The sequence below is a fragment of the Cenococcum geophilum genome (assembly GCF_001692895.1).
Source record: "Cenococcum geophilum 1.58 unplaced genomic scaffold K441scaffold_30, whole genome shotgun sequence".
In the NCBI taxonomy this organism is placed as follows: domain Eukaryota; kingdom Fungi; phylum Ascomycota; class Dothideomycetes; order Gloniales; family Gloniaceae; genus Cenococcum; species Cenococcum geophilum.
In genome coordinates, this window is record NW_027137588.1 from 1396646 (window position 1) to 1414010 (window position 17365).

Genomic DNA, 17365 nt, shown 5'->3' on the forward strand with positions numbered 1-17365 from the left:
AATTAGGGTCCAAACCCCTTTAGGATATATTACTTTCTATATTATTTCTATAAATACTCCGTTTCTATTTTACATTAAAGATATAAATAAGTTAGGTATTAGGCTTAATAACCTTAAGAATATACTTATTTAGGGAGATAATTGGGTGCCTATTATGCGTAAGTAGAGTTACCCCTAGTTGCTCCTTTATTAACTAAAAAAGAGTATTACTTAGAGCCATTTAACTAAGTTAGAGTTACGTTAACTACACCATTATTTTAGCTACTTATCCATTTATTAATTGCTTAGGGTTCTTTAGTAAGTAGGCTATAAAGTTAAGGTTAAGGCAATTAAGCATCTTATAAAGTACTACTATTACTACTAAATAAACTAGAAGTCCCCTAGCTGATTTAAGTTTACCCTTAAGAATAACTATAACTTTAACTTTTGTATTATTATTAACGTTATATATTTTAGCGGCAAGCCAGTACTCTAAGTTATTAACTTCTTAACCTCCTTTTAAGCCGCACGTTTCTTAAAAGATATATTAGCTAGAAACGTATAGGATACTCTTTAGTTATATTAGATTAATGTCTATTTAGAACCCCTTAATTAAATTATCTATAATATAGGAAAGAACTTCTTATCTATAGAGTTCCAATAATAAATAAAGGTAATAGTAATTAAGGTTAAGGAAGTCCCCGTTAAGGCACATAATAGTATTAGAAAAGTAGAGTAATATTATACGCTATTACGCCGCATATATAAGATTATCTCTTTAAAACTAAAGGATATTAGCAAAGAACGTACCTTATAAATAGCTGTTAAAGCTATTAATAATTCCGCTAGCCTAGATAGACTTATACCTATATTACTAGTCTTTAGCGCCTACCCTTAAATAACTAATAATTCTCTACTATCTCCCTCCATTATATAATAAGCTAAGGCTATTCGTAAGGCAATAAAGGAGGTATAACGTCTTTACGCTATATGCTAGGTTAATAACGCACTAGAAATAAGAAATGGCCTAAATACCTTAACTACGCTTAATCTGCTACTCTAGTCTAAAGTACGCGTATAGCGTAAAAAGGGAGAATAGTTAGGCCTACACTAACTTATTATAATTAATAGTTAAACTTATACTATTTAGATGCCTTATAGACCTATTTAATTCCATTTAACTGTTATTAAGCCTTACTATAAAGATAATAATTCCAAGCCGTTATAGGATACCTTAGAAGATACCTTAAAGGAGAACTATAATTAATATACTCTAGAAGGCGACTATAATCCTAATATAATTATAGTAGATGCGTTATAACTATAACGCGGTAGAGGTTGCCTAAAAGGATTATAAAATCGCTAATATCTTATTAATTTTAAAGAATAATTTATTGCCGCCATTAAGAATGGAGTTAAGTTATTAATAGCCTTTATAATAGCTAANGAGAAGGCTAACTTTAAGCTCGTAAAATAGCTCTAAAAGGAAGGTTATATTATAACCCTAGGAGCCCCTTTCTAAGCATTTAATAAGTAGGAGATCGACGGTCTTATTATAAAAGGAGTCTTTAAATTTAAGAAGTATAACCCTACTAAGTTAAATAAAGTTCGTATCTTTAAGTTAAGGATAGTTAATAAGATTAAGGGTAAAGCTACTAACGCCCTATTTAAGAAATTAAGGCTTATTATCTAAGGTTATAATAATAATAGTAAAGAAATAATTCTTATATAATCTCCTATAATTTAATAAGCTAGTTAATAAGTTATTATTATATTAGCTCCCTCCTTAATAAAGAATAAAATAGCGGTTTATTTATAAGATATTACTTAAGGCTACACCTAATTAAAGACGCACCTTTAGCGCTTAATATTAGTATACCTTTTAAAGCAAATTCGCCACCAGTATCCTAAAGATATAATTATAGTTATACTTAAGCTATTATATAGAATTACAAAGGCAGGAACTTACTAGTGGGCTACCTATAGTAAGCACTATAAAAAGAAGCCTTTAATAACTACTTCTATATTTAATTCTTACTTCCTTATTATAACTACAGGAACCCTATTCGGAATTATTAGTATATAAACTAATAATATAATTATCTTAGAAGACGACTAATTCTTAGCTCTTAAAGAGGATAAGCTAGTAAAGGCAAATCTTATAGTAAAGCTAAAGGAAAAGCTTAATTTAATAACACTATTACTTTTTAATAGATGCATCCTCTCCCTAAATAAGGATTTTATTGCTTTACCCCAGAAGGGTTAAGGTAAGAAGATTAACGTTATTAATATTAATTCCCTAAAGTAAGGATATATAGAGTAACGCGCTCGCGGAGCTTATATTACTTCTATTTATTAACTTAAGGCTTTATTTAATCTCTTTATTACTACCTAATACTAGGAACTAACTAAGGATAACGTTCTTGCCCTAAATAAACGTCTTTCCTAGCAAATAAACTATCTTAATTAGGGACTACTCTATATGCCTATTAATCTCCCTACCGCTAAGCTCTTTATATTTATTAATAGATTATTTATAAATAATAAAGATTTTAGCTCCTAGTTAGGATATAAGATTATTATTATAAACGAATTTACTAAAGAGAATAACTTTATAATCTATAGCAATCTTATCTATTAGAGCTTAACTAAGAGTAAATACGTTACTTAAAGTGTTTTAGTATTAGAGATATATAGAATAGTTAGCGGAGTTAATATAGCAATTACAATTAGAACTACCCTAAAGATAATTATAGATTAACTCAAAATTCCTATTATCTCTATGATTATATACACCGACTTATACTCCCTCTACGAGTATTTAGTTAAGCTTAGTACTATAAAGAAGAAGCGCCTTATAATTAATATTATGGCACTTTAGTAATCCTATAAGCGTTAAGAACTTTTTAAGATTTAATAAATTAATAGCTAAAATAACCTAGTAGATATAATAACGAAGGCGAACCTAAATAAGGCACTAGAGACGTTTATTAATATAAATACTCTACGTATATAAGTTAAAGGTTAAGTTAAAAGGGAGTTTTTAGAAATTTCTTAGTTATATAAGGTCTTAAGATGTTTAGGAACTTTAACCGGCGGTTAAAGTTATCTAATTAGTTAGATTCTCTTACTAAGACTTTTTTAAAGGAAGGAGTATAATATTCTACAGACCCTAACTTAACCTAGCTAATTAGGATTTTCTATCCCCGGGATAGAAAATCGCTATTAGTTTACTTACTACTAGCGCTTTAGCGGCCCTCTAAATAAGATACCTACCTATAACTTCTAAGTAAGAAAGCACCACGTGCTAAAAGGTAAATTTTAGAATAGCGAGACTTATATTATAATAGCAATAGTAAGTAAGGAGGATTAATATTTATTACGCTAGTTGAGCGGTGTATATATATAGATAGCAACTATAAAAGAAGAGTTGCCAGTATTAGGAATAAAGGTAAGTGGTTACTATATAAGGCATATTGCCATTATATATAGTAAGTTGCCGCTATATACGGCAAGTTGCCGTTATATATTACCACGGAGCTAGCGTAGCAAGGAGCCTTAAGCTCCTCGCCCTCCCTTATTTAAAAAAGAATAATAATTATTATACTATCTACGAACCGTAGCTATATAATATTACCTTATATAACTAATAAAAACAAAAAGGGGGTAGGGGGGTGGTAATAGAAATAAGGGGTAGGTAACTAAGTTAAGACAGGGTAGGTAACTAAGTCAATAACTAAGTTAATAGGAGGTAGCTAAGTTAGTAATAAGATAACCTAATTTAGGTGGATAAAACTACTTATCCGTTTTTATTAACCTAAGTATTACAAATCTCTACGCTTCTAAGGCGTTCCTATTACTAATTATCTTATATAAATCTAGACGTCTTTAGAACCTTCGCCCTTACCTAGTAGCAAATTACCGCAATATAAAGCTAACCTAACCCTAGGACCCCTTTATAAAATAAAGGTATAAGAAAAAAGGAGATAAAATAAGTACTTAAGTAAAATAAAACACCTATAAGCCGCAAGATATAAAGGTTTTTAATAGATGTAAATTAGATACCTCTATATAGACGCTCCTAAGCTTCTTAATAATCCTTGCCTTTAACATAACATATCCATTCCTTTCCAGTTCTAACGCCTTTGCTGATCTTATTCCCTAATACGGCCGAATGTAACGGCCGATACTCTGACGGTAACCATATAAGGTTCTCTAAATTACATGTTATCCAGGCGCCGTCTAAACTTAAAGCTACGCCTTGATATGGATTTTGGGGATCTATTACACTAAGTGACATATCTGAAGCTGATGATGCATCGATAGCAATAGTACCAATTTCGGTGTTATGGTATGAGCCTGTTATCCAGTAATATATTTAAAGAGCGCCTTTCCAGCATCAAGCCTTTTCAGGCACTCGCCACTACCTGCACCCCATATCCTAACCGTCCTGTCGGACGTCGCGGATGCGAGCCTGGCCGAGTCATGTGAGAAGGCCACCAAACAGAATTGCTGTAGCCCTTGAGCGTTTTCAGGCACCCACCACTGTCCATATCCCAGATCCTGACGACGACAGTGGCTCTACTAATTAGCAAGCTGTAGACTTTTTTCATATCGCAAAAGCGCAAGTTTATTGGTTCAGTATACTATACTTTGCACTGATAAACTGGAATCAGCCTAGTCTGTGTCTAGAGCCGTTTGCTTAAATCATAACTATCGGTTGCTCCATTAACTTCTCCTTTTCCCCTAATTCACCATCCATGATGCCGTTCAGAAAACAATCACCGAGAAGGGAATATTTACCAGCACATCTTGGACCGGCGGGCTCAAGAGATCGTACGACGAATGGCACTTGAACACCTCTCATGACCCAAACTTCATCTCCCGGAAGAGTATTTGGATGACACAATCCCACTTTGCCAGAGTAAGTGGTGAAAAAACATCTGCCCCACATGGCAAAGTTCAGGCCCCAGCCATAAGCTCGCATATCTGCAGCATATAGATAACCATTTATGAGACGATCCCAAGTATCCTTTTCAGGAAAGTCTGTTTCGATGGCTCTCCTGAACTCTTGATCTCCTTCAACAGTTTTGCATACATCTCCGCAAATTATACGAGAAAATGTGTTGCGGAATACTGTGGATTCGCAAATGCCCATTACCTCTTTGCAAAGGTCAAGCCATTGGCGGAACACTTCAGCAATGTCCGGCTTTGATATGGACATATATGGCGTAGACATATGTAGCCCAACAGCTTTAATTGTGTCCGCGTATGTGCCTCTGTAATGCAATTCTCTGTTTTCGCTCCATTGAACCGGAAAGGGTAATGCGAGAGATGCTTGATAGAGCCCAATATACCAGATTCTTCGTTCTTCGCCAGCGATAACTCCTGCAGCTCTTGCTTGAGAGAAATCCCGAACCCACGATGGAAGACCCGGCATTGAAGATCCAAATCCTCCTCCCATAAAACAATCGAAGCTGCCATTGACTTCTTGAACCATGCGAGTGAATACCTCGGCGAATACTGTTGGAACGGGGTCGCGGTAATTCGGCTTTAGGTCACGATAAATTGGGTGTCTGGCCAATGGGAGCAAGGAATATATCTTGTCGCGAGGATCCAAACATTGCCGGCTTGAGAAAGTCAGTAGGACTTCGTAGAACCATGGTGGTGGTGGGCTATTTCCATGAATTACGTCCCTAAATCTTTCTAACCAGGAAGGATGTCACAGCCAACCATTAATTGTATCCAACTGATGAGGATTAAAGACAGTGTTAGCTTCCACACAACACTTTGTTGGACCATCTCCATGGCTATTCTTCATATGACCGGCTCTGAGAATGTAATCCCATGTTACTGTCCAAGTTCTAAACATGACCACAGTTTCTTTCGGTAATAGGCATTCTTGAACGGTCCAGGCTCTCGTCCACCATGGACTTTTGACAACCTGGAGAAAATCATTAAGAATGTTGTCACAAGCTTCATTCTCTCCTTCCAGGTCCAACGTCCAGTCGATTCATCGCAATCGAAACCGGGAAAATCATAGAAATGTTTCCCTCTTACAAAATGATCCAAGAATTCGAATGGATCCCCAATGAGACTTCCAGGTTCAGGCAGTCCGAGCCATATGTGTACTTTCGAGCATTGACGATAGATTTCTGCCATCATGGCAACTTGTCGTGATTTTTCGTCCACATCCGACTGGTTTATGCAGATAGCCAGTGATGTCAATGGTTAGGTTACTCTTTGGATTGGTTCGGTTTAACCAAAATCTTGAGAGTAACCGGTTCGTCGATTTCATTGGCTCAATTTGGATCGGTTATTAGGTATTTTGATAAACCGGTTATCCAATAAAACCAGATAGCTCCGGCCACAATATAAAACGAGCCTCTGCACGAGCCTCTGCATAAGCCCCGATTAAGCCTTACCCTATAGGGATAAGCGCCACAATCTAAATAGGGCTAGCCTCTGCCAAGGCAAAAAAAACACGCTAAAACACGCTAAAACACGTAAATAAACATTTTTAAGACGTGTTATCTGGTTAATCTGGTTTAACCGGTTCTGTAACCGGTTCAAGCCTCAAAATTGTATTTTGGATTGGTTTTGGCCTTATTTTTGAAACCTAACCTAACCGCTGACATCACTGCAGATAGCATCTGCCCAAATAACCATCGTCTTAATCTTGGACCTGATGTGATAGAGAGCATCATAGAGATTCTTAGTGATTTGGATGTATTGCTCGTTGATGATGGCTCGTTTGGTAAACGAAGGATCTCCCCAGACATATGACACGCACTCATATTGAGGAGGTAGGTCAGTATCCAAACTTAGAAGCTGTAAGTGTGCCCGAATCTCATCACTTTCATCTCCTAGCTCCAAGTACAAGACTCGGATCGCCTTTTCGTCAAGAGGCAGAATGCATTCCGCGTATAAACCATTGGATTGTGCAGCCATATCGAATTATTCGTAAGCCTAAGACCGAAACTGTGCAGGTAATCGAGATTGGAACAGAAGGGATGGAGTTAAAAAGTGTAAAACGGGTCGGTGGTAAACACTTCAGAGGCAAAGGATCTCGTGAGGCTCAACACATATTCAAATTAACCCTTGAGGAAAGGAACAGAAGAGATCCCGCGAGGTTTGTCAGACTCTGAGAAGTGATATACGAGGAGAGCTTTCTACATGCGAACCTTGGTCGATTTGCGAAGATTGCATGTATTGTGGGATAATATGGTATGTGTGCTCTTTTGAAAGAACCGCAGCAAGGCTGAGAAGTTCCATGCAGTCTTCAGGCAACCAACCGCCTGAAGAATTGGAAGGCTGAAGCCGTGGATGGTGCATCTGCACAACACTTGGCAGTTTTTGATTCGTTATTGGGTTTTTTTTCGAAGCTCAAGCTGCTGCTCGAGACGGACAAGGCCGACGTCGACTCCAAGGGCGAGTCCGGACGGACGACGCTATCGTGGTCGGCAATAAGGGCGCACTGGGCGCTGGTTACGCTGCTGCAATCGCACCTTGAGACCTCCCAATTCTCAATGACTGTCGAACGGACGGTCAAGAATGAGAACTCTGTCTATTTTGTATGGCTATATGGCCTCTATTTATACGTAAGGAAGGTGTAAACAATAAGGGGGAAAGGTTATACAACTGATACAGGAGTGTTCACGACTGGAGCAAGGGGTGATATATAGCAGGGTAGAGAGTCATAGGGTGGTAGGCATTAGGGCAGAATAAGCAGGCCTGATTAGGGGGGGAGAATGAAGACGGTAGATGCTTTAGGGAATGTAGAGCACTACAAACCCCTAGGCACCTACTACTAGACTGCAACCTATATAGAGAAGAAAGAAGAGAAATGCAAAAGAAACTAAGCTCTTCTCTCTCTCTAAAGAAGCTATTTTGTACACTAAAAGGAAGAGAGGCGCTTTTCCTATTTCTAAGTAGGACAGGGATAGCTACTAGAAAGTGGCTAATAACAGCAGGATCTATAGAAGGAGGTAACTCCTACTAGGCTTCTAGTAAAGAGATATTAGTAAGCAAAAGGACAGAATCAAATTACAAAAGGATAGGGATAGGCGTTAGGATTTCTTATTTCTTATAGTTTTCTACCGTTTTCTCATTACCTAGTAGTTGCTTGTAACTTAGTATTTTACTAAGGAACTATAAACCCCTAGTTTAGGGGCTTATAAACTACTAGGACATAGTTACTAGTACATATTAAGCTGCCCTAAGGGATTNATGTATATAGGACTATANCGCNATAGCCTAGAGGCTNCANNCGCAGTATTGTACGTAGTATAATACAACGGATATAAAAAAAAATATAAAAAAAAGCAGGCCTGATCTAGGTAGACACACCCCCCTAGCTTTAAGCCTGCTTACAGATTAAAGCCATATCACCAGTCTTGGCGTGGTGTTAAGTTAAAAACTCCCCCTAAAACTCTCCTACGTCATTTAGACTTGATTTTTTCCTACACGGCAGCAGAATAACGTTAATAGCCGCTCTTCTAAAGACCTTTTATCCTATAGGCCTCTATAATATTAAGCTTACGCCTAGGCTTCTTCTTCTCTAGGGATAGAGCTTCTGAGATAGGCTATTGCTTATAGTCTATAAGTTAAAAATATGTATATAGTATATAATCTATATATAAACAACACCAATAATTTAAATAAGCTTAAGCTATATATAACCTAGTATAAGTTTAAGTTCTTAGTAATAGATGGCTTTCCTATCTCTAGTAATAATAACTTAAAGCCTACTAGTTCTTCCTCTTCTGCTTATATAGATAAGGTAACACTAGTAAGAAGTAAAGATTTAGTTTTAGATTAAATAGTAAGCAAAAGCGCATTTCTAAGTATTATATTAATAACTTAACTAGGGCACTTTACGCTTAACCCTAGTCTCTTCGCCGCTAATAACTATAGATAGTATAACGGAACCTTGTAGTAGGAACTACGATGGGCTCGTTATTAGGCTAGGTGTATAGGTAAAGTAAGTTAAAGTCAACAACGTAATAATAACTAGTGGAGTGGTTGCCCAATAGATTAACTCTAATTGTATTCTAAGAATTACTATAAAAAAGGAACTATCTAGGTAGGGACTAAGGGTCCTTAAATATACAACCGTACTCCTATAAAATCCTTCTTATACGTAATATATATGTGCTCTATCTACTCTATTACGGATTATATAGATCCTATAGATTATATAGATTACATTATATAACCTTAGTTACTATTCCTTATTACATAGCTCTATTGGCTCCATTCTAGACCATACTTAAATTAACCAACTAGCTTCTTCTAACTCTTCCTTAAGTAGTCGTAATATTATACTTAAAGCGTCCGTAATACCATCTCCCTCCTCTTTATCTTTGTCCTTAAAGATTCTAAATATCTCTAAGTTATTTACTAGAGGTGTAATATCCGTCTAATTAATTTGGTTAATATTATTACTTATTATACCTAAAGCAATTTCTTTATCTTTAACTGCTCGTCGTATTCGTACTGTTGCTGCGATATTGTCTCTTAGTAAGATTATACCGTCTTTATATTCTCGCTATTTAAAAGAGGGGTTAGTTTATATTGCGTTGGCGAACCTATCTTTACGATAACCGTCCTCTTATTTAGAGTGCACTAAAGTAAATATTTATTCGTCCTATAATATTTGCTCTATCTCTAATACTAAATATACGCGACCTATTACTCTTAATAGTTGTCTAGTTCCCTAATTAATTTGTTTTAGGATCTTATATTTAATCTACTGCTACATAGCTAGATAATAAACTATCTATTACTCTAGCGGAACTATACCGTTTTTATAATACTAAACGAGAAGCTGCCGATGCTTAATAATGGGCCCTTAAATCTCGTCTTGCGGTATCCACTTAGTTAATCCGTCTTAAGAAGGTTTATAAGAAGGTCCGTTCTAAAAAGTAGAAACTTATAAAATAGGGTCTATAGGAACTTAGTAATAAAAGAACGGATTCTTTCCTAATAGAGAAGGAAATAGATCTAAGTAGTTTGGTAACTACTCTTTTTAGGTCCCCCTTAGGTAACTTATTCTTTAGCGATCCTTTTTTATTAATACTACCTAACTTAATCTCCTCTAATACTCCTATACCTTTCCTATAGCGTTTTTTAAATTTTCTAGTAGCTCCTAGGTAGTCTTAGTATAGCCTATCCACTTAACCTTATACTATATTTCNTTATTAATGTCCTTATAACTAACAATCTTTAAAACTTACTATTCGTCTTCTTTTTATTCTCTATACGTGTCTGTTTTATAAACTAGTAGCTTAATATTCCTATATACTAGCTCTAGTATTACGATATGCTATATAGGGTAGATCTTTATCTTGGCTAATAGGTCTAACTTAAATATAACTAGTAAAATCCTTTATATAATTTTAAAAGGTCCTAGTCTAATATAGTCTAACTTCTTACTTAGTTGTTAATTCTTAAAATTTTTGTATAGTAGCTACACTTTATCTCCCTCCTGTTAGCGACTCAGTTAATTAAGGCACGAGCACGGTAAGAGGGACGCGCAAGCCTGTACGATTAGTAGTCTATAAACGAGGATCTAAAGCTAGAGAAAGGAAAGGAGAAGAAGAGCAGCGCTGGTTAAAGTAGGGTTCTTTTTATACGGTCTTCTAGTCACGTGACCGCGAAGTTCTGCCAAGTTCTGCTAACCAAGTTCTGCCAAGTTCTGCTAACCAAGTTCTGCCAAGTTCTGCCAGTGCCGTAACATTACCCCCCCCTCCGCAAAAGCCTGCCCTTAGGCTTTATAGTCCGTATTATGCTTATAGGGCGTTCTTATCTTTATGTTCTTNTGGTAGCTTGTNGTCTTCGCTATNCNAGNACTNNATCNACTTNTCTAGGTACTTTAGGGGTCCTNGTTTATTAGGGTAGCGGTTATNGAATTCTTAAAGCTTATNGGGANTNCNAATAAAGTTCNATNNNGGGTACTAGGTAGGATCTNGGTTATAGCCTTTCNAACTAACGCGGTACTTTAGCGTTTTCCTTACTAGTTTATAGGCTAGTACTTCTTTAATTTCCCATTCGTTGTCGCCATTGACTTGAATCGGTAGGGGAGGTTCGTTCTTTTATCTAGGCAATAGGTTATTTGCAGCTTTCCGTAGCTTATCCGGCGAGAAAATGGGGTGAACCTTAATTAAATCCGGGAGCTTTACTTTGTATAAGTTACCTATCTTCTTAAGGACCTTATACGGTCCCGCTATCTAATAGTCTAGCTTACGGCTAGGCCGTTCCGTCTTTTAGTTCTTTGTTATAACCCAGACCATATTGCCTACGGTAAAGTTAGGTTCGCGCCTATACTTATTTACCTGCTATTTCATTAATTTCTGGGCCTTTTCTAGATTTATACGGGCTACCGTCTAAGCTTCCTCTAAGCGCTTGGCGTACTGCTGGGCTTCCTTATAAGACAGTTTCTTGTGTACGGTCCGTGGTCCTTCTAGTCTATCCCAGTTAAAGCTTATTTAGGGTAAATACCCTATTTCTAGTTAGATAGGTGTAAATCCCGTAGAGTTATAGGGTAGGGTCGCCTGGGCGTAGTCCATTAGGGGTAGTAGTTTGCCCTAGTTATCCTAGAAGTAGTTAACAAAAGGCCGGAGTCTCTAATCTAAATATTAATTTATAATCTCCGTCTAGCCGTCTGTCTGGGGGTGGTATGCTATAGAGAGCTTTAGCCTAATACCTAGGATCTGGGTAAACTCGTTCCAGAAGGCCGATATAAATTGCGGGCTATAATTGGATATAATAGTATCTAGTGGTCCGTAAATACGGTAGACGTAGTAGATATACAGTTAGGCCGCCTCCTTAGCATCAATATTCTTATAACAGGGAATTAAAAACGGGCGCTTGCTAAAGCGGTCAACTAGAATTATAACCATATCATATCCGTCGCGGTCTATTAGTAGCTTATAGAAGTCTATAGAGATATACTGCTAGGGGCGGTTAGGTATCAGGAGAGGTTTCAATAGTCCTAGGGTCTTATCTCGTGGAATTATAGATCTATGGCAGCTGTCGCAGTTCCGTACGTAACGGTTAATATCTATAATTATTCCGGGCCAGTAGTAGCGGTTACTAATAATCTTACGGGTTTTATTTTTTCTAGGGTGGGCTGTAGAGACCTGGGCATGAGCTTCGGCAATAAGCTGGGTCCGTAAGTTCTATTCCTCGGCTACTACTAGCCGTTCCTGGTGCTTAAGTAGTCCGTTTTTGAGGGACTATGGGCTAGCAATATTCTTTGCCTTTTTACGGTATTCCTGTAGAGAGGGGGTCGTTCAGTTAGCCTGTAGTAGTTCATCAATAAGGTTAAGTTTGGAGGAGTTAATAGGACATATCTCGGCGCCTGAGGAGTCTATGCTTAGTTCTGCCCGTATCCGGGGGTCAAGGTGTTCTAGTTGTAGTAGCGTCTGGGTCCGTAGTGAGATCTTCGCAGCCGTCTAAGGCATCAGTTTCTAGTATCAAGGGCCGTTCCGGGTCAAAATGGGCAAGTAGGGGAGCCAATACCAGCCGTTTCTTAAGCTCATTAAAGGCCTGCCTATATATGGCGTTAAAGTGGAAGGGCTGGTCTTTTCTAGTAAAACGGTTAAGAGGCCGGGCAATCCTGCTATAGTTCTTAATAAAGCGTTAGTAGAAGTTACAAAACCCTAAAAAGGATTGTACCCCCTTTACGGTCCGTGGGGGTGCCCACTAGTTAATTNCGGCCATTTTCTCTNGGTNGGTTTTAATTCCNTNNNTACTAATAATAAAACCTAGGTACTTTATACGCTTAACACTAAACTCTAACTTCTTAATGTCAACCTAGAGGCTAGCCTTGCGGAGCCGTTATAGGACTTTATAGACGTGCTCCTTGTGTTCTAGCTCGTTCTTGGAGTAGATTATAATATTATCTAAATAGGCCGTATAGAAATCGTCAAGGTAGTCAAAAAGTACATCATTTATATACCGCTAGTACGTAGCTAGTCCGTTAGTTAGTCTAAAAGGGAGTACTTTACACTTATACGTTCTGTAACGGGTCCAAAACATAGTAAGATTTTTAGACCTAGGGTCTATCCTAATTCGGTAGAAGGCCTAGCAGATATCAAGCTTTGTAAAGACCTTAGCTCTACTCATTTAGGCCAGAGTCTTATCAAGTAGGGGCAGCGGATAGCGATCCTTGCGGGTCATGTTATTCAGCTTATAGTAGTCAATACAGAAGCAGAGTCCTCTATTTAGCTTTTTAATAAAGAGAATAGGCGAGGCAAAAGGGGCTTGGCTAGGCTCAATAAAGCCCTTATTTAGGTTATCGATAAGATACTGCTTTATGGCCTGCAATTCAGTAATAGACTGCTTATAGAGGGGGCTAAAGCTAAGGGTATTTTCTTTGCCCTGCTCAATCTCAATCTTATAGTTATACGGTTAGTGAGGTGGAAGTATATTAGATGCTACTTTGGAGAATACGTCCTTAAATTTCTAGTGTCAATAGGGCAGCTTTTGTTCTACTAGTTCCTCATCCATAAGCTCGCTTTCTTATCCGCTAAGCTTGTTTTCCTTTTCCTCAATTATTCAATCAATTTCGTATAAGCTCGTCGTAAAGGCAACGGTATTAGGCTAAACCAAGTTCCGGTAGAATCCTACGGCACTAATACAGCAGACATCAACTAGTGGGAGGTCCGCTGGTTTCCTTACAGCCGTTTTCCGGACCGTATTTTGCGGTTTAGGGTTTGTAATCTTTCTTAGCTCCTATTCCATCTTCCGCAGGTTATCCCTCCAATCTATTAGTTTAGTATAACGTCCGACGTCCCTTACTATTCTTCGTGGCTATATAGGGCCTAAGCTCTCCATAGGGAGCTTTTCTAGGTCACTACTAACTTCCTAGGTCTTTAATGCGGGTGGCGTGATATAGGTAGTCTGGGGGCAACGTAGTATACAGATCCGTTGCAAATTAAGCTGTATATCTTTCTCAAAGGCCTAGTCCCTACACACAGCATCGGCCTGGTAAATAGTATTAATCTAGGGCCGTACAAGGTTTTCCATTATAATACTAATTTCTTTTATAAAGGAAGGGGTCGAGGGTAGGGTTTCAGGCCAGGTAAGCCGTCTACTCCGTACGTCGAGCTATAAGCCTAAATAGGCTAGCCATTTTCGCCCTAAGATTATATCGTGGCTACCTAGGTCCGTAATAAGGAAGGGGGCGTTATACTGCCTTCGTCCGTCAACACGGAGGTAAATCCGCAAGATAGTCATAATGGGTAGTCCTATCCGCCCATTATACCCGCGGATAGGAATTAGTTTGGGTAGTTCTTTAATAGGTACATTTAGAAAGTCAGCCAGCTTTACGGCACACTAAATATCTATTAAGGCGAAGGCATTTACTCTAGAGTTAGCTAAAGTAGAGGTTAAAACTTGGTATCTATTACGGAATAAAGTACAAGGGATAGTGTAGCTTCTTCCACTAACTAGCCAACCCAGATCAACATCTAACATATTAATCCCTTTTAACCCTAGAGAGAAGTCTTCCTCTAGGGTTCCTCTTTTTCCAACTCCGCGCTATCCTCCTGGATTAATAGAACCTCGTCCGCTTTCACGTTTATTAGGCAATCCTTTACACGGTAACCTTTCTGTCCGTAAGAGAAGCAAGCTCCTTAATCACTAAGGGCCTATATACGGGGGTTGCTGTACATAGGCCGAGTATTCGCCGGACCCATGGCAGGGCTAGCCGCACGGCTAGCTGCTAAATTGGCGGTGGGCTGTACAGGTGGTGCTACGGGGGTTGCCAATCGTGCCGGGGCATTGCGGGCCGTTCTTATATTGCTTATAGTCTAATTTAAAGGGTTTCTAGCTTTATACCGTTCGGCGCGTGCCTTAATTCGGCGGAGGCCTTAGTCGATAGCCAAGCACTAGTCCGTAAGTTCCTTTAGCGTCTATACGGTAGTAAAAACTAGCAGTACGGCTCACTGCAGGTCTAGGGTAAGCTTGTCAAATAGGTCTAGCATTAGATCTTCCTAGGGAATTCGAGCCTAGCCGGCTAGGTGCAGAAAGCGGGTCTAAAAGGCCGAGAAGGTCTCTGTCGTTTTTATATTTAGGCTTTTATAATCAAGTCAGGCGTTCTATACTTTAAAGGGGTCCTTATAAATAGAAGACAGGTGGACGATCATCTCTTCTTTAGAGAGGAAGGGCTCTGCCAAGTCCTATGCGTACCGCGGACGTAGGTGCGTCTATACGTCCCCACCGGTACGGCCGAAGACGTAGGCCATTTTAGCCCAAGTGGTAGGGAAGTGGTCCGCATTAACTTTAAGCTTATCCTATAATTAAAGCTTCCAATTGTCAAATATAGGGTCGGTTCCGTCTATAAGCAACAAGGGGTCCGCGACCTTTGCGGACCGCGACGATGCTAATGCTGTACATTAGGCTAGGGCCTTAAGGACCATAGCAAGTCTCTAGGTGTCTAATAATTCCTCACTAGGCGTAGGGGGTTCTCTGGCTTCAAGCAGCTCTCAAAGTCATTCAATTTCGGCATTAGCTGCTGCGAGCTCCACTTAGAAGTTCAAGTCAGTTGCTATTTTACCATCGGAGGTATTTAAGGGTCCTGCGGCTGCTTTGCCGGCTACTATATTTCTTAGCATCATAGTACGGTTATTAGGGTAACCTCCAGTAGGATTCTGCAGAGGTTCTAGTCTGTACGTATTCTATAGGTCTTATTATTCTTTTCTGTTCTTCTGGTTCTGGTAATATTCTTTAGGTCTAATTCTGTATTTTATTCTGGTTCGTGGTCCATAAATATATTTAAGTTCCTTCTCAGAAAGAAAGGGTAGTTAAGCTTTAGATAATGTTAGCAACTTAGTCAATTAAGGCACGAGCACGGCAAGAGGGACGCGCAAGCCTGTACGATTGGTAGTCTATAAACGAGGATCTAAAGCTAGAGAAAGGAAAGGAGAAGAAGAGCAGCGCTAGTTAAAGTAGGGTTCTTTTTATACGGTCTTCTAGTCACATAACCGCGAAGTTCTGCCAAGTTCTGCCAACTAAGTTCTGCCAAGTTCTGCCAACCAAGTTCTGCCAAGTTCTGCCAGTGCCGTAACACCTCCTTAAGATCTAGTCCCTTAGATCTCTTAGCATTATAGTACCTTTTTATTCTCTTTTATACTGTTTTTACTAATTCTAAAAGGTCTATATAAAGATTTATTAATATCTTTATTCTTTCTTTAGCTATGCTACTTATCTTCTTTACTTACTATGGTAATAATAATATTCTTAGCTTATATCCATAATTCGCCTTAAATAGTAATATACCTATTCCCTCTTAAGGTATTGCATTATATATAAACTATATAACTAGTTATAACAATACCTAATTATTCTGCGCGTAATTAATATAGTGTCTTAGATACTACTCTAGTGTTTAATTAAATCTTTCTGTTTAACCGTCTATCTGCGGATAATATCTAGTAGAAGTTACTGCTCTAACTCCTTACTTCGCTAAGAATACCTCCTAAAATGCTGCTATAAATCTTAGGTCTCTGTCTAATATAATTTTACTTAGTACTCTATATCTTATAAATACTTCTTTAATATAGATTCTAGCGANATCTTNNGCTNATATNNCTTCTNTGNATGCTATNAAGTATCCCNACTTTATAAGCTTNTCTACTATNACTAAGATCGCGTTATAATCTTATCCGGTAATAGGATCTCTTAACTTTAGTAACTTAATAATAAAGTCCTATAATATAACCTCCTATAGTCTCTCTGGTATTTTAATAGGTTATAGCCCTCCGTATAGCTTATGCCTCGTTAATTTATTCCTTTAGCAATCTAAATATTCCTTTATAATTTTTCGTGCTAAGCCCTAGATTCCATTAATAATATACTCCTCTTAGAGTCTTAATACTAAGCCTATGGCTCCATTATATCCTTAGGTTATTCCTTTATAAAAATCTTCTATAAATTGCTTTACTATACTTTTTAGGATATACTTAGCTTCTTAATTTTTGTATATATCCGTCTGTAGATCTTCTAGCTATACTTCTAGAATTCTTTATACCTAAAAGCTTTCTAGTGTCTTATAGACTCTTTCTAGTTTATCATTTTCTTAAGTTGCTGCGATTTTTGGATAATTGTACCTAATTAATCTATCTATGTCTTTTCGCAGTAAAGCCCCTAATGGCTTTTTATTGTTCTATAGTTTAACTTTCTAGCTTAGAGCGTCTGCTTATATATTATCTATACCCTTAGTATACTAAATCTCAAAATGGTATTTTATAAGCATTTCTGCCTATCTAACCTGTCTTTAATTAAGTTCCTTTATTATTAGGAATCCTCTAAGGTTCTTATAATCCATCTTAACCACAAATAGTTTCTCTATGCCTTATAAGAATGCTCTCTATTTCTT

The 17365-nt window shown here is 37.9% G+C and overlaps 3 protein-coding genes across 3 annotated transcripts; all 3 read right to left on the reverse strand.

Annotated features, from left to right (window-relative positions):
* Positions 1–4069: 4069 nt before the first annotated feature.
* Positions 4070–4339, reverse strand: K441DRAFT_568507 (uncharacterized protein; the record flags this gene model as incomplete). Its single annotated transcript, XM_067643833.1, has 1 exon — positions 4070–4339. A coding segment is annotated over one exon (270 nt), but the record flags the coding sequence as incomplete, so codon positions are not given.
* A 342-nt stretch (positions 4340–4681) lies between these two features.
* On the reverse strand, positions 4682–5629 carry K441DRAFT_726114 (uncharacterized protein; the record flags this gene model as incomplete). Its single annotated transcript, XM_067654137.1, has 1 exon — positions 4682–5629. A coding segment is annotated over one exon (948 nt), but the record flags the coding sequence as incomplete, so codon positions are not given.
* Positions 5630–5701: 72 nt separating this feature from the next.
* Positions 5702–7085, reverse strand: K441DRAFT_726122 (uncharacterized protein; the record flags this gene model as incomplete). The annotated part of the gene is made up of 3 exons (XM_067654138.1): positions 6616–7085; positions 6009–6177; positions 5702–5955 (listed from the first exon to the last, which is right to left on the reverse strand). Exons 1-3 carry the CDS (start codon positions 6928–6930, stop codon positions 5702–5704), a joined length of 738 nt encoding a protein of 245 aa, XP_067502359.1. The 5' UTR covers positions 6931–7085.
* Between the last annotated feature and the right edge of the window lie 10280 nt (positions 7086–17365).